General features: G+C 37.6%; 1 protein-coding gene across 6 annotated transcripts in view; it reads right to left on the bottom strand.

Moving 5' to 3' along the window:
- Positions 1–5,652: 5,652 nt before the first annotated feature.
- The window catches only part of STRN (striatin), a 108,846-nt gene continuing 92,659 nt past the window's right edge, over positions 5,653–21,839 (bottom strand). For 3 of the 6 annotated variants that reach the window (XM_073338372.2, XM_073338377.2, XM_073338374.2), the window contains 7 exons: positions 21,030–21,077; positions 20,157–20,278; positions 18,366–18,533; positions 17,558–17,698; positions 16,775–16,939; positions 15,125–15,211; positions 5,653–15,031 (listed from right to left, as the gene is read on the bottom strand). In XM_073338372.2, the coding sequence (XP_073194473.1) occupies positions 14,862–15,031; positions 15,125–15,211; positions 16,775–16,939; positions 17,558–17,698; positions 18,366–18,533; positions 20,157–20,278; positions 21,030–21,077 (901 nt within the window). In that variant the 3' untranslated portion in view covers positions 5,653–14,861. The remainder of the gene's footprint in view (positions 15,032–15,124; positions 15,212–16,774; positions 16,940–17,557; positions 17,699–18,365; positions 18,534–20,156; positions 20,279–21,029; positions 21,078–21,839) is intronic. The other 3 variants (XM_073338373.2, XM_073338378.2, XM_073338376.2) reach the window with 1 other exon arrangement.

Below are 21,839 nucleotides of genomic sequence, written 5' to 3' on the forward strand. Positions count from 1 at the left end.
AACAGGAGAAAGAGCCAAACTGCAAAGTGACCTGGATAGATTAGAGCAGTGGGGTCTACAGGCATTTACTGAACTTAATGAAGTTCTGCACCTATGGAGAGGAAGCAGCTGGTGTACATACAAAATCAGGAACATGGAATCCAGAATCCCCACCCATTGCATTAGAGGGAGTTTATTTAAAATCTTTTCCTCTTAACGTTGTCCTATTGTCCGTGTCCAAACACGATAGTTACTGCAAGAAGGGTCTGGGCTCAAGGAGGAGATACCATTGGAAGGGCCTCCGTCTTAAGTGGTACACAATATGAAAAAAGTTTGAGAACCACTGCATTATCACCAAACCATTCCTCTTTTAGATTTCACCCTGATGTATGGATGGAGATCAATAGCATGAAGAGAAAAGACTGTTCTAGAGTTGTTTTGTTAAGGATTTAAGAGAAACACAGTCTGACTGTATTATTGGGTATTATACATTGGCAAAAGCAGGACTTCCCAATGGTAGAGACACACACTGTAGATGAAGTATTTGGGGTTGGTTTTGTGTCTGTTGGTTCACAGAGTATGCTTGTCAATTGGTCAATGGTGCTTGACCAAGCCAATTATACTATTATGATACTGCCTTCTTAAATGAGGAACTAATCTTCAGCAAATGGTGCCAGAAGTGATATATTACTAAAGTCTTGAAAGACTTGGGCTTTAATTGGTGTCAGCTGGCATCTATTTTTTTCACCCACTAAAACTTGATAATATATGTTCATTGTTTATCACAGTTCATGGAGGGAAAGGTGAGAAGAATTAAATATTACTTGAGAGAAACAAGACTGTTCATGAACTTCCCTGGATATTGGAATTTGTAGTCCACAATGCCCGGGGGGCGGGAGGAAAGGGTAAGAAATTAATGATGAAATATTAAATGAGTTTTTGTGGCTCAATTCTCCTAGCTACTACCCTTTGAATAAATAACAGGATCTGAATGCAAACATGTCATTCAAATTAATTACTACTCAAAAACATCATTAGAAATACAATCCTTCCAACCCTAATTAGCCAAAAGAAATCATTTAATCAGAGACAGAGGTGAAGGGATCTGTGCCAATCTGGAGTGATTGCTTGTAGGCATGCATTACTTCACAATACAGATACCCTGAGATAGAATTAGTAGAACAAGGAGATTATCAAGTTATTGCATTGATGAGGTTTTGCAGCCTTCCATCAGCAAAACACACACACTTCAAAGACACTTTGTACCCTCACTGGCCCGAATTCTGACACCATTCATAAACCCTGAGTAGACCAGTTTTGCGCAGGGGGTCTAACATGGGAATATGAAGTTAGGAGCAATAAGGGCAAATTTGCATGCATTAGGACATATTTTCATTTCTTTGAACATTTTAATCTTAAAAAATAGCAAACTTGATAAGCATTTACCATGGTGGTTTTCAAATGCTCTTCACTTATGTGTAAAAGTTCAGTGACCATCCTCCATATCAAGCATGCAAGATTATTTTTCAAAAGGCAACAAGGTAAACCACTTAAAAAAACCCAAACCATAAACTTATTGAACAACTGTTTTGTATGGTGACTGAATGTCACGAGAATTTCATTGCCTAAGTCTTTGAAGTGATCCTTTAATTGTCAGAATCCCCAAAAGTGATTTTTGGTTTTGTTTTTAAATGTCTCATTTTAAGTATCTATTTCATAAACACTGTAAATAAAAAGATAAGGGCTTATTCTACAGTTGTGGAATTACCACTGATATCAATGGGAATCCAGTGCATAGAAGAAGTGTAGAATATATCCTGTTATACATTAAAAAACATTTACCTTGGACAGCAACCAAAGTACAGGTCATCTGTGGAAAAGCCCCTGCAAAGAATGTTTTGTTAAAACATGGGATAGTAAGTTATCTGTAAACCGTCTCATAAAAAGTTTTTTTTCTTGTATATTTGTTTGTGAAGAAAGCAGAGTTCCTTTTGTAACACATCTGAGCTACTTTAAGAGCTTTTCATAATACAAGTTGCTAAACCTTTTGCAATAAAAAACATAAAAGGTGTATGCAGTACAGCTTGCATATTGAAGACTATTTTAAAAACTGTACATCCAAATATTGTTACTGCATTTTAGTTTTTAAAATGCAAATACGGGTTTCCTAAAAATAGAGACACCATCAAAGTCAGCAAGACCTAAGGTGTTAAAATAAAAAGGTTTCTGTGCTTTTATGTTGAACATACCTGGCTGAATTACTGCAAATCTTGCAAAGATCCATGGAAGGGGAAGTCAACTCCAAGCAGTGTAAACTAGCAGAATTTGATACGCAGCACCCGAGATGGAGGTTGATGTCAGGACAGAGGGAACAAGGGGTGAAACATGTCTCACATAGCGCCTGAGGATCTTTAGGACACATCAGTGTGAAAGCTGTGGACCTCCGAGACCTGAATGGTGCGGAAACCCCCATGGTTTCCGAGTTGGTTGCTATGACACATTTGACTCCATTGCTGCAATGAAACCGTGTATGGCTAAAAGCTAAGTGTTACTAGATAAACTAGACACCCATGTAGAGCTGGGATAAGAGCCTCAGGGCCAGTTGTCAAAGATATTTAGGTATCTAACTCCCATTAAGTCACCTAACTACCTTTAAAAATCTAGCCCTTAGTCTCTCAGCTCCAAAAGCACAGGCTCTGTCATTTGATCTGAAGGAAAACTCCCTTAGCTGATAGCAGCAGCTCCTTATCCTTTTGTGAGCTAGCCACTAGAGATCATAACTCATACATGTAACCAGTACCTTAGTGATATATATGCTTTCTGCAGCCTTGCTGACTGGGCTCACTGAGTACACAATAGCAACTAATGGTGGGCTAAGCAGCATTAGGTGCCACAGCAGCTAGACAGACGATCTCCCAGAACATAAAGAAATCACCTGGGAATAGCTTGGTCCCAATAGATGTGTTTACTAATCACATGCACACACGCAAGGCCTCACTATAGCATACATCTGGTCTGCCTGACTGCCGGTGGCTTCTACCACCATGGTGAGTGCCACTGAAAAGCTCACCAACTTTTTAAAGGGATACTAACCTGTTCCTATGGACGGCACAGGGGTACCTGCTGCTCCCCCTTCCCATGCACACCAGCCACACTCACCTAATACCTCATGTCCCCCACCAGGACTTGCCACAGCAAATACTTGATATGAAACCAAGATGATCTTAATAAGAGGGATCGGGTAGATTCAAGCCCTCTTATCAGAATACAATCCCAGTGTGTGCTTCAGGTGGAGGGGGGTCTGTGCAAGACTAAAAGGAGTGGGGTGCGTGTACTATGGGCACAGTTGGCTCTGGGCAGAAGTGGTTCTGTGCCTGGGGCCCATGAGAGTGACGTCCCATACAGCTCAAGGCATGTGGAGCAGGCTGCGTCACTGCCCCCACAAAATACCCCTTCCTTTCAATTCCTGTAGCGTGCAGCCTGGGTGGAGAAGCCACTGCTGGGCCAGAAGTGCAGATTCCTTACTGCCTCCCTTGGACTTTGTGGGGAGGGAAATGATGGTGGATCCACCACTGCCTTCCACATGGACCAGGAAGTGGGGTTGGAGATATTGGATGGGCTGGGACTCCCCACTACCCCTTTGGCCAGTGGCCCACTGCCCTGCAGTGACCACTTGGGTGGCTGGCTGGAATGGGGAGGAGACCCCGTATTGCTGTTGCTCTGTGGGGATTCAGCTACCAAGGCTGGCGGTAAGCTTTCAGATGGGGGGCCTTCGTATTCCCTATTCACTGCTTTCATATTTGGGAAAAGATCCCCACATTTGCTGCTCCTGTAAGAGATGGGCAGACCCATTTTCCCTTCTCCATGCTCATTGCAGCTCTTGCATTGTATGAAATATTGGAGTAATACATTCCCAGTGATCAGGGAAGCTTTTGGAAGTAGCTAGCCCAATAGGGGCCATGAGAAAGTCCTTTCTTCATGTCACTAAAGCATGGATCACCATAGCCAGGTCCACGTCCAGAGTCTCCTGCCCAGCCTAAGTGGAAAGAAAGCATTCCTCATTACTGCTGCTATCCGAGCACCCAAAATAGTGGGGAGGGGAAGGGGGAGGACTTCCAGACTGTGCATCACCTTAAGCCATAAAATGGACACTCTCTCTCTCAAGAGCAAGATCACAGTAACTGCTAGCTCCTTAAACAACTTCCCTCTGCCTATTAGCATCAGTTCTCTCATTTCTGGACAGAACTTGAGCCAGCTATTTTTCATTCAGGTTCTTAAATGTACCAGGCAGTGGGACAGCAGCGGTACAAAACTGTCTATGCTTGATGAATCATCTACATGGCTGATGGCATTATTTATAGCCCATAAAGTCTCATTCTCCCCATGTAGCTGTACCTACTTGTTAAACAGAACAAGTGACAGGACCGAGCCTTGGGGGACATTACAGATTTAGCAATGTCCCAGCCACATTGTTTAAACTAGCTCTTAGTCATACTGAAGGGCAGGATAGGTGGGTATGCTCTTCCTGCTTCTACAGCAGTTCATCCCTCTTTCTGGGGTCTACTAAACGTTGTCTAGATTAACTTTTAATCCTGCAATTATTAAAAAGAGAGATAATTTTTGTTCCATACTTTTAAAATTTCCATTGCATACACATACTTACTACCAACCTTAACATTAATGGCATTTTTTGTTCTCATGACCAATAAGACTATGCACCTACTACAACCATTAATAAGGGATATAAACCCTTATGCTTCCGTTCATAACACTCTGACAGTTTGTAGTTGGCTTTGGAAGAAACTTCCCCGTGTAGGCAGGTTACTGCTAAATTGTACATAAGAGCATTTTACACTTTCCACTGAAACATCGGATACTGGCCATTGCTGGAGACAGGATAGGACTAGACACACCTTTGTTCCATTCTAGCAATTCCTGGTTTTCCTACAGTGGAGGGGATTGGGAAAAGTGACAATTCTCCTAGCCACTGAAAGGAGGCTCGGGCTCTTCTCTATCCTACTCTGAACTCAGAGGAAACAGGATGTGTTTGCTAACAAGTTTTTCTGTTCAATTACATACAGAGTTTTATACCATCCTCTTCACTGAGCATCTGCCAGTAGTGCATTAAGCAACATGACTGACCTCTGTCCTGTGTGATTCATTCTCTATCATCCTCTCCACAGGGGAAGAATTGTGTGTACAAGTTTTTAAATTGTACATGCTACTGTCTGTTTATGTTAGAGAAAGTAAGGTTGAAGCACATTGTCTTACTCCCAAGATCACTGCATCACTCTGTGATAATCAACCCCCAACACAAAGGCATTTACTCTATTGGAATAATGTGTGTCTAACTCCCAGTGAAGACACTAAGCGCTGTGTGCATTAAGATTGCATACGTGGTACGGTGCCACTGATGTCAAGATGGCATAGTCATAAACAACAGCATATGGAAATGTAGACCAAGTACAAAGAATGGAAAGGGAGATAATATTTGGCCCAGGAATAGAAGAACTGCTTTTGTAAAGGCCAAATTTAAAAGGAAAATTCAGATGATACTAACATGGCCCACAATGGAATGTGCTAATATACATCTGGAGGGCTCTTTTGGGGTGTCCCCACACTCTATATGCTTATATATTTCTTATGAGGCAAAAATATGGACACTACAAAATGTTGAAAAATAGTATTTATTAGCACCCAATTTACATGTACAAGTATATGGTACAAATAACATTTACTTGCTGCTGCAACATTAAATAAAGCTGCTCTTAAAAACCATTGCTTATTTCTGGAAGTCCATGTGATTTTGCTCAGGCCAGAACGTGGGTACAGTATACAGATATCCCACTTCACTACTGCCATATCAATATAAATACCTACATGATTACCTCAATGTTATCTCATTTTAAATTGCACATCAATATAAGCAGATCTATATAATTTTAATGACATACTTGGCTTATCAGACAAGCAAACGTAACTTTAAACCCAACTGACCCCATACGTTCCACAGCCAATAGTGTCATTGCAGTTCATAAAAACAGAAAAATTAGAGAGCTCCTATTGAGATGTCCCAAAATACACAAATAGGTTTTAAACGACTGCCCTGGGACTTTTCAAATTTTGCAGTTTTGCATGTATGTCTAGGATTCTGAAAATGAATTCTGAAACTCTGACACAATATTAAACTTTTAACTGATAATACAATGCTTTCATTCTAATACAAAAAACTTCCAGTCTGTTTGACGGTAAAAGCGTCTCAAATTTTGTAGGGATTAACACAAGCAGTTAGATTTTCCCCAATGAATGCAAAATCCTTTTGAAATTATAGAACATTTGCAATTTATGGATTCTTATTATTGGGAGAACTAGTTACTTTGCAAATTTAAAAAATGGATATATCACTTTTAAAATAATTAATTCACTGTGTACAAAAGAGTAGCATATACCACCAAATCAGCATGGTTATAACTTTTACATAATCTCATACTAAACCATAGACACAAATTGACAAGCCAACAGAATTACTCAACAAATAGATATTTTCCATCTGAGCCACCATTTCACAAAGCACCTGCAGTCTGATACTGTTACACCAAAGTAGTCATTCAGGACACTCACAAGTGCGCAACATAAGAACCCCAAAGTAACATGCATGCTCAATCTTTCTCCTTGTTAATTGTTTTCAAGGATGTGTTTCCCACATTACTCTTGCACCCTTTCACTTCAACTTTCATAGGAGCTACACAAAGTACAGATTTAGGAATGTGACAGCTATAGTCACTAATATTTTGTAGTCACCACCTGTAATCTGGGTTGCCAACCCTCCAGGATTGACCTGGAGTTTCCAGAAATTAAAAATTCATCTTGAATGAAAGATTATGTCATGTGAGCAAACTTCCAGGAATATGGTCAGCCAAAATTGGCAATCCTATCTATATTTTAAAAGGGGCATTACCAGATAGCTTTGGTCCCAAATATAGTTTTTGTTTTAGGAAAAAAAAATGAAGTACAGGAATCAAAACAAGAAACAAACTGCATTAATAGTGAAACATATTTAAAATTACTTCAGTTTTAACTATGAGTAGTATTAGTTCCAGAGGCAAAGAAATTTCTTTGAAAGACTGTTTTAATTTGAGTGCCTCTTTAAAAAACCAATTGAAGATATTAATGCAAAATACACTGCAAGCAGTGCTGAACATGAATATCCATGTTAAGAAGTTATTATACCTATAATTAATAGAAAATATTACACTGAATAATAGTTTTATCATCCTGTATTCTTCTACAAGTTGCTGAGATGCATGATTTAAGGAAACCACTGCATGTAGTACAAGACTCCCTGTCAATCCACTCAGGCTCCAAAGCTACAAAATGTTACTTGTTAACATACTCTTTTTGTATGTTCAAAAGTAAATTGCTCCAGATTGCTAATGCTGAAGCGATATCCCTGAAATCTGTTTATGTTTGTTGTAAATGCTTGACTGAGATGAAATAACATAATTTTGGGAGCTCTACATTTGAAAAAACAAACTACATGTAACGACCACAATTTCAATGAAAGATAGAATATAAAAATAAATTCTTAATGGAAAAATGTCAGCCTGAAGTCCATCACTTATCCCTTATACAATATTTTTGGCTGCTTTTAGTAAGTAAGCCACAAAAGTAATGAATCTATTTGGTTTGGCAAGAAATTATCCCTTCCCTTTTAGAAAAGTACAAATCCAGCTGTGTAATTCTTTTTTTAACCTTTCAGCTTAAGACTCTGGTGCTAGGACCAAGGATTTCTCAGACTCTGAGCAAGTAATTTTGGGAGCCTGCAATTCAAGGTGAATGAATGCAAACAAACAGGACTTTTAGGCCTTGTCAGCACAGGGCTTTGAACAGTTTAAAATACATGCTTAAGCATGGGGTAAACATGGTTGTGGTCTTACTGTGTCATAACAAGTCTTGGCAGTGTAGACAGCGTCAAATTGGTTTAAAAAATATCACACTAGCTCCAGTAGAGACCTGCATTAAAGCATATTTTTTAATCTAGCTACAGTATGGATTGGTTTGTCCATGGCAACAAAGTATCTTTACTGAAAATGAGCAAGATTAAAACCAGGTGTGTGCGGTAAAATCTTTTACTGGACCAACTTCTGTGGGTGAAAGAAAGAAGCATTCAAGCTACCCCACGCACTTTATCAGGATCTGAAGAAAAAGTAGAAAAGAAAAAAATGTCTCTTTCACCCACAAATGTTGGTCCAGTAAAAGATATTACCTCGCCCCTTTGTCTATCCTGGGACCAACACGACTACAACAACACTGCAAACACCAGATTAGAACCCTCCTTGCATCATTCAAAGGGAGTTATACTGAGAACAGAATCTTAAAGTAAGGTCTTACATTGTACAGTACTTCTCAGGCTTCAAACAGACTTTAAGCAACAAAATTAAGTCAGCAGGTAGAATAAAAAAAATAAGAAAATTCACTAGAATCAGAAACTAAAATTAAAAATAAGTAGGTCCAAAAAAGCTTTTTTATTCTAAATAATGAAAACTCAGATGCTGTAGTCCTATAGACCTGAAATCCCACCTGTCCTTCAGGAAAAGTGTCTAAACAGGAAGTCGCTCTTAATCAATGCAATTCACCCTCCAAAGCAGGAAGTCAAAAACAGATGGGATTTTAAGGCTCCGTGAATGTATAGTTTATGGAAGAGATTCAAATGGTAAGAACAAACAAGACCATGAAAAAGGTGGTTACTTCAGCAAATAGTTGTTAGTAAACAAGAAAAAGTCATCATTTCGCAAGATTTTCACTAACAGGAGCAGACCCATTGACTGAACAGGAGTACTTGCCGGAGTAAGGATCACTTAAATAGGGGTTTGATCGGGCTCATCCCTTAATTTTTCACCACCCCTAAGCTTTCCCCATTTTCTTCCATTTCATGTCAGGCCACCCTTCAAAATTCAGTTTCCCTCCAACTACCATTTTTCTAGTTTGTAGACATACCCCACAGGCAGGCTGATGGGAAAAATGTTGTCTACTACCTTACTATTATTACCCTTAGTCATGCTGAGTAGTACCTGACATTGCAAGGGGTTTGATTAGCAGATTACGTGCAATTTATAGTTACCAGTGTTGTTCTATAAACCTAAATCCATTTATACCACAGAAGTCAAGTTATGTCACTTTTCAGTGTAGCCTCTGCCAAAAAAATACACAACAAAAGTCCGAGTAAATGGTAAATTCTCAACTCCTTATGGGACAGGGGAACTATCCAAAACATTTGCCTCAGGGAAGAGCAATAGATTTCAAAAAATAAAACAAAAACAAAACTAAAACCTTACTACAGAGTTACTCTATGCCACTCAAGAGAGAAGTAGTTAATTTGACTGTAGCTCTGAAGCTCACCATCAGGAAAGGTCCAAGAGGTAACATGAATTAACTATGTTACAAATTATAAATTTTTCTAACAACAATACTGTATGTTCATCTATCTTAATGTCATGGTCTGATTTTTTCCTTTTTAGTAGTTGTGGCCAAATAATTTTCCATTTAGCAGCCTCAAATTTCAGAATGTATTTTTAAATGTTGTATTGTAGTTAGTTTCCACAGTTATTTCCATTTTGTATTTTCCCGATTTAATGAAGAGTTCCATTTCACCTATCTGAAATATATACATGTTCATAAACTGACTCATGAAATATCTTTGAATCACTGTTCCCATTCATACCTTATTTGCATGTCAAAATAAAGATAAAAAGCTGTAGCATCATTCAGTAACGTGGTAAAATGGCAAAGACACTTGTGATCACACTGGAAATAAAGCAAAGTTTCCAAAGCTAAGCTTAGAATGGCATTGACAGTGCATTTATTTGTATGGAATGGCTTGTTTATAATGAATTAAATGCAAAAATACCATAATTATTTATATAACATTGAGGTCGTGATCTAAATCCGCAAAATCATGCGCATTCAGAAATAAGGCTGAAAACTGGTCCTGCACTCCCTCCTTTGTGATTAAGTTCTAATCCTATCACAGTACATGAGAACAAGTCACCTATTAATATCTTTATGGCCTGATACTGCAAATTCTTACATATGTGCTTAATTTGAAGCTCATGTGTGGTCACACTGAAGTCTCTGAGGAGTGTGTCAAAGTTAGATTGGATCTTATATATGAAAAATAAATTAAAACAAAACACCATTTTATTTTCAAAGATTTTGTTATAAGATACCACAAATCTCTTGCTGCCCCTTCTCTAGTGTATGTTTTACTATTTGACCAAACTATACTTTCTACTTTGGCACAATAGGGCAAAATTTAGAATTTAAAATTGGGTCTTAAAATATCCTGCAATCAGTGATAGGCAGACTTCATACAAGTTGACATTCATTACATAAAAGTCTTTAGAAGTGCTTGAAAAAGATGCGAGATATGACGTTTATGCTTGCTAATGAATTTTTGGTTTCCTTTAGGATGGATTCTAGTAACGTGCTTGGAATCCAGTGCTCCTATCAAAAAATGATGCATGTATTTTACATTAATGCATGGTTTGTGGAACTCCCTAAATCAAATGGTTAAAGTAGCTGAGAATTAGAAACATTTGGGATGAGTTCACACTGATGTATTGAAAGTAGTATGTGTTTAATTACTTTAGATTTTATTTATTGAAAAGGACAAGTTTTTATTTATGTGGAATTTGCAGCTTCTACATCTATGGTTATGGTTTAATTACAAAGCTGAATACTGAACAATTACACACTTAGTAACGCAACCGTATTACGCTTGGGAATACTTAAGCTGTAACATTACTTTAATCACACACTGCACCCTAAAAAACAACTATAGGAAATTAAGTTTATTTCTAATAAATTTGTTAGTCTCTAAGGTGCCACAAGTATTCCTGTTCTTTTTGCGGATACAGACTAACACGGCTGCTACTCTAAACCTTTCTAAAGAAAATGTTTTTTTATCGAATGAATTAAACTTAAATGTGATCTGAAAATCATGGTAGTCCTAGGTGACTTTTATAAACAATATAAATGAAAAAGACATTTGAACACTCTGATTAGGATTTTACTTGGCATGTCACAGAAGTTTGTCTTTAAGGTACCAAAAAAAAAAAAAATGCAGTGACTAAGACACTATAAAAGTGAAGGAAATATTTCCCATAATACTTAATCCAAGGTGTGTCCCAAATGAGTCTAATCCTTTTGCACAAGAAAGTATTTTAGTTAGCTGACTCATAACCATACAAAAATAGCATATGGTTTATCTTTGTAAATTGGAAGTGAAAAGGAGGATGTTTAAGCCTATTAGATCATTTTCACCAGATAAAGGGGCTGCAGTTTCTCCTTTCAACTGGACTTTACTAAAAACAAAAATTAGTAACAGGTTAACCTACACTGAAATTTCTATGAAATAACACTACAAAATTGTCATGTGAACTTGTTGTGGAAATAGCATAATGGCAGAATGTAACGCATCATGGATGTGGAAATTTTAGTGGAAATACTGCAAGGATCAGAGTTGGGTCCAATCCTATGAATATTTTCATTGGTGGCCAATACACATTAACGAAATTTACAGACTATACTGAATCGGGAGGAGTTGCACATAACTAAAGAAGAAACAACAACCTGGGAAGCAATAATGCTGAAAGTTGTCTAAAGAAGATGGCGGATACAATTAAGATTTGAGTTTGCGATCTGACACAGCAGCAAAAAGGCCAGTACAATTTTGGGCTGCGTGAGCAGAAGCATCACATCACAGAACACGGAGGTTAACAGACCCTCCCTACACTGCTACTGATGGCACTGCATCTGGAATGGTGTGTTCACAGTTTTGGACAGCAAGTTATGAAGAAATAAACTGACAAATTGAAAGGGCTGAAATGATCAGGGGTTGTAGAGAGTTGACTTGTAAGGAAAAAAATGAAAAGAGCTAACATGTATAGCTTGCCTAAGAAACAATTAAGGAAGGGATATGATAAGCGTCTACAGATACCTTCAGGGTGTAAATACCAAGCATGGAGAGGAAATATTCAGTACAAAGGACTATAATTTGGAATAATGTGATGAAATTAAGAAAATAAATATTTAGACTGAATACCAGGTAAAACTTTCCGATAGTGAGATATCTAAGCATTGGAGTAGTCTTCCAAGGCAAGTAATGAAAGCCTAATCATTTGGGACATATATAAAACCTCACTGGTCAAAACACTATGAAAATGCACAATAGGGTAACAATCCCACTTTGTCAGGCTGATGAACTAAACTGCCTAAACAGTCTTTTCCATCCTTAACTTCTATGATGATGTTCAGAAGAGCTGACAGGCTCATGCACAGTATCCTGCAGTCCCACAAGTACGTGAGCAGATACAGTAAAAAAGACATTAACATCAATTATGAAGACCAGCACAAAAATATATACTCCACAACCTCTTTGTAAGGCTACATTTGTTTTTTTAAAGGCACCTCATCTTCTAGCTATTGCCAGCTTTAAAAGATTCACTTTTCAGTTTGAGCAAGAGCTCAACAGTAAGAATGGAACATCTTTCAATTCACATTTGACTATCCACTTTTTCTTACATTCAACTTTTAATCAGTTAGAATGACAGTCTTTAAAAACAAGCATGCTGGCCTATTAGTTTTATGTACAGCAATCTAAACACCTGTAACTATGTATTATATTTTGTAAGCAAACAGCACAACATTCATTTCATACTTATCAACATCCTTTGTATACACAAACTGAGAACTCTTAATACTAAAACATTAAAATGCACCCATGAAGTCTTCCCTTACAAGACAGATTTAATACATGTTTACAATATATATACACATCTATAATATACATAACTTTTAGAATTTTTCAAATAAATCTTTGTAATTTCCTTTCCAAAAAGAAATAAAATAATGACACTGAAAGAACAAGTCAAGTACACAAATGACTTTTCACAAAGTTGAATGCTCAGTTTTGCAGCCAGATTTCCCCTTTTTATCATATAAAACTAAATAATTTGAGTTATTATAGTAATCTGTTTAGTGGTAAAATTCTAATGTTATTTAATGCAAATATATTGTACATCAGTATCACAAACTGAAATATCTGAATATGCTGAGCAGTAAAAGGTATTCCAGGGTATTTAGCATTAAATATAATACACTGCAGGCTCAAACAGTTCAGGGCAACTTTTTATCATAAAGCAATAGAGTGACATTGAACTCCCTATGGTAATCAATGGGGAGTTCTGCCTAGTTGTGGTTCTGCTCTGAACAGTCACTCTAAAAATAGCATTGTGTCCTATGTTTACTGTGTTTCAATGACTCCTATTTCCAAAGTGTCAGTTTACAAGAAAAGATTTCTTTATTAACTTCTAGCCAAACTCAACCTGAGATTTGAGAGTCAGGCTGGGTTCTTTCCTTCTCACATCATCACCAGTAACAAAGAATCTGCAGAACTAATTACATTCCACAAGTGGAACTGAGGACACCACTGCCTTAAATGGATTTACAGAAAGGTAACAACGTCTGATGGTTCCCAGTAGAATACACTCCACCTTACTCTTTCTCACCTGCGATGGCCCTTCAGGGACAACACGACTAAAAACCACCAAACTTATTTCTGTCATGAAAGTAAACAAATATACTGAATAGTAAACTGAATATAGTGAGGGATCAGATCTGCTGAGTAAAAAGGTGCCGTTTTTAAACGGTCACTTTTCACATAACCGCACTTTAAAGATCAGTGGTACAGCATGCCCCATACAGGGGGACATTTCAAAAGTTCCAACGGTTTGAAAGTTAGGGAATCTCTCTAGAACTAGTAGAATCTTTAAAACTGGTGGAACTTTGTAAAGGCACCCACTGCATTAATCTGATAGCAAGACTCACACAGAGCACTATGAATCCATGTTTATTCTTAAAATGAAATCATGATTTTCATCTACAGTGGCACCCTTTTTTGTAGGAACGGGAAGAAATGAAGATGTGTTGGCTAAACTGTGCTAGAGGTTGCTGTGGGAACTTTTATTTCAATTTCTTGTGCCTGACCTCCAACAATAAACAGTATTATACATTTGAATAAATTAAATCCCTTATTACAGTATATACAGACTGTTTCAGCCTGTCTCCTTAATTGTGGTTAGACTATGGCCTAAGCTTCTAGCCACTTGCTATCACATTCTTTCACAAAATTAATAAAACGTATATATTTTCTGCAAACTAAATATTTGCTGTATAACATAATAAATTGAACAAAACATTACTGCATTAATAATTTTTAAAATTTAGTAATTTTTTCCTTTTAACCAAATTTATCTTATGCTAGCAGCCAAGTGGGCTGAGATTAATTATCAGCTACTTTCCTCTAAACACCATCTAGTCATTAATACCAAAGGGATGAACAAGTGAAATTCATATGGTAGCCCAATAGGCATGTGAATGGTCACCTTTTTAGGTTACTTAATTTAAAGTACGCAGTTTATAAGATTCCTTGATGAGAAACACTTGGAAGTTCCCCTCCCCTCTCCCTGCAGCACTCAGGCCACCTATTTACTTGACCACCCCTCTAGTGTCCCACTTTATTAGCAGAGAATACAGAGACCTAGTTTCGCCCAAGGCCTGCCTGGACAAATATTCACACCCTCAGAAATAAAAGCATTTCTTTTGCTGACATTTGAAACAGAGTATCCAAGCTCTCAGCACCAGCTGAGTTCACAGAAACCTGAAGAAACCTTAATTTAGAAAAGAGCACCCTGCAAAAACTAAACCATTACAAACGTTCTCTTAATTTCAGGGTAGGAAATGAAGATCCTTGCTCATGTCTTCCTTTCTTTTGTGCATCTGGTTAAATGTACAAGACCTAGAGCTGAAAGGGAAGCACTGTGTCATACGAAGACCTTAGCCAGAGCATCCGCTCCTGCACTGGCAATATAACATTTGGATGGGTGAAATGCCACATCATGAATAGACTCATCAAATTTTTTGCGATGAGCAGTAAATTCTTGAATACAGGTTTTGCTTTCAAGGTTCCATAAGCGAATTGAACAGTCATGACCTACATAGAGAAAGATGGAAATATGTTTTCTTAATTGTAATAAACATTAAAGTTATTATGATAAAGGAAGAGGTTAACATTTGATGTACTTACTGCCAGACATCAAATACAAGCCATTAGGATCAACAGCTAAACTTGTGACTGCATCTAAGTGGGCTACCATTGCGTGGATCAGTTTTCCTTTGAAAGAAAAGATTATCCATGTTATTTTTCTACAGTTCATTTTTGTAATTCAACATATTATGGCAATTTACTTTGTATGACCCCACTGAATCTGAAAGAGAACCAACATTTTAATTCTGTCCATTGCTTGTTCTCACTGATTGGAGCCTGTCACATTTTGTATTATATTAAAGACAAATACTCTCTCATGACTCGGTAAGTATGGTTATGTATCAAGTCATTTTATATTGTTCATTTGCTTAAGTGGTCAACACTTCTGAAGTCAACAACTGTGTTAATCCATTGTACTGCATATAGAACACACGCCTTGTGGACTGTAACAATCAATAGTTTTCCCTGAGCTAATGTTGCAGCCAGAGTGAATATACAAATCTCTGCTTCCTAACTGACTTAGAAGTCAGTTATTCAGCAATAAGCCACAACAATGTGTGCACTGGTATGCAACCATACACATTTTGGGTAAATACAGTTGAGTGCCTTCAACCATTCCAAAGCGGAATCAGTCCTTTACTACTGTTGAGCCTTGCATGACTTACTGATATTATAGCAGCTCCTTCATTTAAAAACATACAACACACTTGTGGCTTTATCTATGGAATATATTCTTCTATTGTGGAAGGAAATTAACAAGCGAAGGGTAAGAAAACAGGAAAAAGGTTAAGGCTTTTTTGTCTACTTGTTCAATTTTTAATAAATAGGTTTATTTATTTTCATCTTTTCCCCCAGCTTTTACTATCCCTTGCCATGAGCTTAGACGATACTTTAAGCTCTTGTGTTTTACTGTAAAAACAACACTGGGAATACTGAATCATGTGCAATGCAACTTTTAAGAAAGAAAGTGAATTGGCAATAGCAAGAGGGCCACAGATTGCTGGGAAAGGATTGGTTTACTATTGTCATTGAATCCCACAGCACCTCTGTGCAGGTCACTGGATCCCTTAAAACTGACCTGGGAACATAAATCCAGCTCCCAGTCCAGACTTTTAAACTGAATTAAAAACTGCCCAGTCGATCCTGGAGAAGAGGCCATTTTCCTTGAAGCAACACTGCTGGAGGATCGCTCCCATTGAGTCTGGAGCAATGTCACTAGTGGAACTTCACAAGGAAACTGCCACTTCCCCAAACAGGCCAGGCCAGGCCAGGCCCAGCAATCCTTCAGAGATGCCTAGGCTGCTTTTAACTGCTTATGAGGATCCAAGGAGGCAGAATTGGGGGCGGGGGAGATGAAAAATCAGCAAATGAAAGTTTTGGGGAAGTTTCCCAAGAATGAGTTTCCACTAGGTCTGTGCAATAGCCCTATAGAGGAAATGTGGAAATCACTACCACGTGAGACACTTAAAACCAGAAACTGCAGACTGCAACAGTGCAAGTTTCACAACATTTCCTCACAATGTCTCAATTGGATGGGCTTCCTAAGAGGAAGTCTGGGTGGATAGTTCAGTGTCAAAGGTCATTCAATCCTTGACCTATCTCATAAGACTGCCAAAAAATTACTATGAGAGTGTGTTTGTTTTGTCTTACATAACTACTATGGACAGTATCTGGTGAAAGAACACTTACCTGTATTGTTGTCATAGAATTTGATGTGCCTGTCTTCATGGGCAGTGATACTAATAGGAAGAGTTGGATGGCTGACAACTCTGTTTATCTGGCAGGAAGAGTTAGCGGCTATGAAAAAAATATTTAGTGAATCTCTAAAGACTGCAAACTCCAGCACACATGTTCCTTTGAAAGAATAAAATTAGTAACAAGTTTTGGGTTAAAAATTCTTCATAGGCAGTAAATCTACCACATGTCTGTAATGGAAGCTCTCTCAAGTAATAACTTACTTTTATATATAGTGCCTTTTATCCTAAATCATTCCAAAGCACTTTAAAAGTGACACACATGCACACTCACGCTCAGACATACTTACCTACATTGATAGGCTTCCATATAATATCCATGCATGGGGATACACAGAGGACGGGTTTCACTATGGATTCCCCCAACCTGTTTCCTCTGCTTTAATTTTTACTATTACTGCAACTGCTTAAAAATATGCCAATAGAATTATGAGTCTCACAATGCATGTTCAAAATATGCATTTCTTCTGACCTTTTATCAGAGATATGTGGTTCACTGTGCTGCTGGAGCCCTCCATGAGGTCCAGAGGATTAGCTGTAAAATTATCCATCACTACTTAAAATCCAGCAACTGCATTTCACTCTATAATTTCACCTGTCACACAACTTGCCTATTTTTTGTGATCGTACTCTCAGTTTGAGTAAAATAATACAAGCTTTCAACAATAAAAATATCAACCTCTCTCAAGAAGGAAATGTTTTCATTTTGGATACATACTGGAATCTATGTTGGACTCCAAGGTAAGAATTCGTTGCCGTGTCTCCATGTTAAAAATGCAAGTGTGCCCACTGTTAAATGATGCTACCATGTGGCTTGGGTCGCTGCTCACAAGGTCCACAGAAGAAGGGATTCCCATTTCTACAGAAAAGAAGCAAATTTTTCAGAAATTAATTAGTTGGTAAAAGCAAGAAACATTTTGGTATAAAAAATGATATAGTTTCATAATGTTATAAGGGAAAAGTTGTTAACACTGTCCAAAACTATATAATTTTCAAACATTACTTATCAATTGAAACACTGACTGCCATCTTGCACTTGATAATATAATAAATACAAGTCATTATTTGAAGTGATACTCTACAGTGGTTCATTACAGATTTTATTATCTAGAGAGCATAAGGACCCAGAATCTAAGCCCATACCGTCTAGTATGGTCACCAGCTTAATCTTATTTGGTGGATATACTATCTCAGAGAATATTTTTTATTAAGATACTTTATTTAGAGCTTGGGCTGGGATAGGAGATCCATTTCTACTTTGAAGTCTGTTCATGGGAAGGAAATCTTTTCTTGCATGGAGCTCTAAGACGAATTCCCAGAGAAAAAATATCTATAGGACAAAGTTAGAGGACACAAGTAACTTAAGGGTAAAAATACTTACAAAAAAGTTGCAGTTGTTTAAAAATTACTATTAAAACTAAGGTGGAGTCCTCAAGAGCAGGATGGAGGAATGTGTGGGACAATAACAGAAATTAAGAGTTTAAACAGCGATGCAATAAGCGTTTAAGTAGGAAATTATTCTGTACCTTGATTATCATTAAATATATTAAGAGCTGGAGCAATTTCTGAAGCCTTCCATAAACGTATGGTGCCATCTGCTGAGCAGGATAGTAAACGCTCGTGTGCTCCACTGTAAACCAAGCCCCATACTGCATCGGTGTGGCCTACAAATGCACCTCTTAGAACAGACGGATCTGTGAAAAAGGTGATAGGCGATAAATGTTTTGAAACAAAATTTAAATAAAAAAGGAAAAAGCATCCAATTAAAAGTTATTCCTTTGGCTGTGAATAGAATCAAATATTAAAAACAGAGGATCTGGCTGGGCTTATCACTGAAAAATTTAGCTTATTCAGTTAACGGTACTCAAACTTCACTAGGGTATCTGGAATTCAGTTACATAATTTGTATTTTTAAACAATAAAATTGGCTTTTACAACATCTCTAAAAGTCCACTTCCTATATACTGCTACCACTAAAACTCTTACTATCTTGTACTGACAACTGCCACCTCCTCCTTTCTGGCCTGTGCTTCTTTCCTACCCGTTCAGTATATTCAAAATACCGTAGCGCATAAAGCACCTTCCTTTTGTGGTGCTCTCCCTGTCTCTCTGCTCCTTGAGTCTTTTTAGTGGGTTAACATCTCTTTCTAAATCGAGGCCAAACTCCTCAGCCTCATCATAAGGCCCTATACACACAGCTCAGACCCTGCATATATTTTAAGCTATCTTCTGTCCCTTCTTGCTCCCTATGTGCACTCTTCTCCAGCTGTTTCCTTTTCTCAATTGCAGCTCTATACCTTTAACCATTTTGCCACCAATACTTAGAACAGACTCTTTATGTGTAGGCCAAGCAATCTTGATCCTCTTCAGATTTGTTTCTTTCCACTATTACACTTTCTTTAATTTATAACACAATCCTAAAAAACCTAAAACTTACCAAACACTAATGCAAGCAAAAAATAGGTATGATTTGGTTTTCTTGCAAACCCATAGTCTCCCAAAACAGTATTTCCTTTCCAAAGTTTTTCTTTTCTCCCCATTTTCCATGAGCACCACTGTTTGTTTATTAAATTCTCTAATTTACACTTAAAGGTCCTCAGCATAGCTCGTCTTCCTACATGTTTCTACAAAGCTGTTCACCTCAATGGTATTATAAAAATAATAAGAAGCACTTAGAAAGGGAGAAACATTCTGATATCTTCAGAATGTGCACAGAGGATGAGAAATGAAAGGATAATTCTATGTATTCCTAGGCTTTTCCAATCTGAAAGTGTTCATGTATAATATCAACAGAACCAACAGAAAAAAAATGAAGTTGCAATCATGCCACATGAGGGAGAAGTTAGCATTCAAAAGTTAAACGTAAATTAAGATTAAAATGCCATTAATAGCACGTCAGCTTATTTTTCAAAAGCCAACTTTCATACAAACCATACATGAAACAGCATGTTAAGAAGTCTCTTGACATAGCCTTTGTTCTTTGTTAAACTGGCAGGTTTTGCCAGCACGTAACAATGAGTCAATCCAAGAACTAAAGCAGCAGTTTACTTATGATTTGTCTAAACGGCGAGTTAGCGCACAGCAAACTGGTGTGCTGTAGAGTCACACTGCGGCTTGCATGTACTAACTCACCATGTAGTCAAGCCCTTAGATACTAAAGCCAATAGTTACCTTTTTCTTTCAAATTCTGAATACCACTACGCAAAACAGTTCACAGTACTGCTAAATCCAGCAAAAGTTCAGGTTTTCACTGGATACCTCATTTTCACTCGCTAAGTGTCTGTGACAAAAACGTACCAAGTGTGACAGAAACGTACCATAAGAATCATAGGGGTCAATATTTGGGTTTGTCGTATTCCAGGCCTGTATGAAGCCATCAGTTCCTCCACTGTAACACTGCTCACCATTACTGCTCATTACCACACAGAGCACTGAGCCACTGAAAAAAACCCACAGAAATCAAGTTACCAGTTTCAACTCTTCTCACTGATTAAATGAAGAAAAATAACTTAAATTGCTGTTCAAACAAAACATTTGGCCTTGTGAACTCTTAACTGAGACTCGCTAGGTGGATATATGCAACAAAAACACCGCACATTTCAGGTGGTATATGATACAGTGCTTTTGACTTTGGCTAAAAAGGCTCCCCCACCTCAATGTCCCGTCATATCATTAAAGTTAGACCAAATTAATGATTAAATCAATTGCATGAAGTACAAAAGCAGCATTAATGACGTGCCTGTCCCTACCAGTTTTAAAATATAATTAAGTTTAACTATTTTGTCTGGGAAATTGTACATCTGAAGATCTAGGATGGCTTATGAAAGGGATTTTCATGCTTTAACTCACTGCAAACAGCTTCATACTGTACACACATTTAATAGGAAAAAAACAAAAATTCTGTACTGCAGTAACAAGCACAAAACTTCCCTATATTTGCAAAATTTATCTTTAGATTTGTCTTTTTAAAATGGTAGCTTTAACAAGCTCCAACTATAATAAAGACATTCATAATAGATCCAAACACACATACAAATATTTAAAATGGATAATATGGAAACTAAATTAATAAAAAGACTAGCTGATCTTTCATACATGGTAGAAATTAATACTTGAAAACGACTTTAAACATATAAAAACTGTATTTCTCAGAGTACAGAGTTTCTATATGCTCATAAGGATGTACTTACCTATGTGCTCTGAATGTATATATAGGTTCTACATCGAGAGAGGCACTCCTAAACAAAAGCACAGGAGAGCAGTTTCAGAGTTTATGTTACATTATACAAGTGTTTCCCGAAATATTTTTTGAAAACACAATGCTGAAACAGCTAACTTGTCCAACTGCTGTAAACTCATATGAAAGTTTTCCCCAACCATCTGACATCTCTGTAATACTTTGTTTTCTTCCAAAAAGCAATACCGGAACGATGTTTTAGTAAAGCAGCGGAAAAAAAAAATGGAGGCACACTAATCATGAGCAATCCTACAACAACCAAACCAAAAAGAGGGAATAAACTTTGAATAGATTATGTATATTCTGTGGGCCACATTCTATACTGTGCTCAGCCACAAGAGACAGGGAGGGAGCTGATAACTCACTAAGGCCAGTTATGCCAAAGCCCCAGATGAATTTACAGCAGCTAAGAACATGCTCTAGACTCTGCCAGCTGGTAATTGTCCCTAAGGAACTGCACGCTGGGGACTGCAGGAGTACACAATGCTTTGGCCAAGTCTCTCCCCACCAATCACGCTGGTGACTCTAGGATTGGCGGCATAGTTACTGGCTATTCAGGAAATCTCCAGCAGAGGAGATTCATCCAGATCCAGCAGCGCACAAGGTGCAGAGGGCCCAGAGAATCTGATCTCACGTCTGTCCATATTTTTATCAGTAAATACACACACATATACGCATATACACACACACACGTAACGGATATATAATTAAATAGGTCACCACCTTTAAATACATTTTCCTAGTAAAATAATATAACAGTATC

The sequence above is a fragment of the Lepidochelys kempii genome, chromosome 3 (assembly GCF_965140285.1).
Source record: "Lepidochelys kempii isolate rLepKem1 chromosome 3, rLepKem1.hap1, whole genome shotgun sequence".
In the NCBI taxonomy this organism is placed as follows: Eukaryota; Metazoa; Chordata; order Testudines; family Cheloniidae; genus Lepidochelys; species Lepidochelys kempii.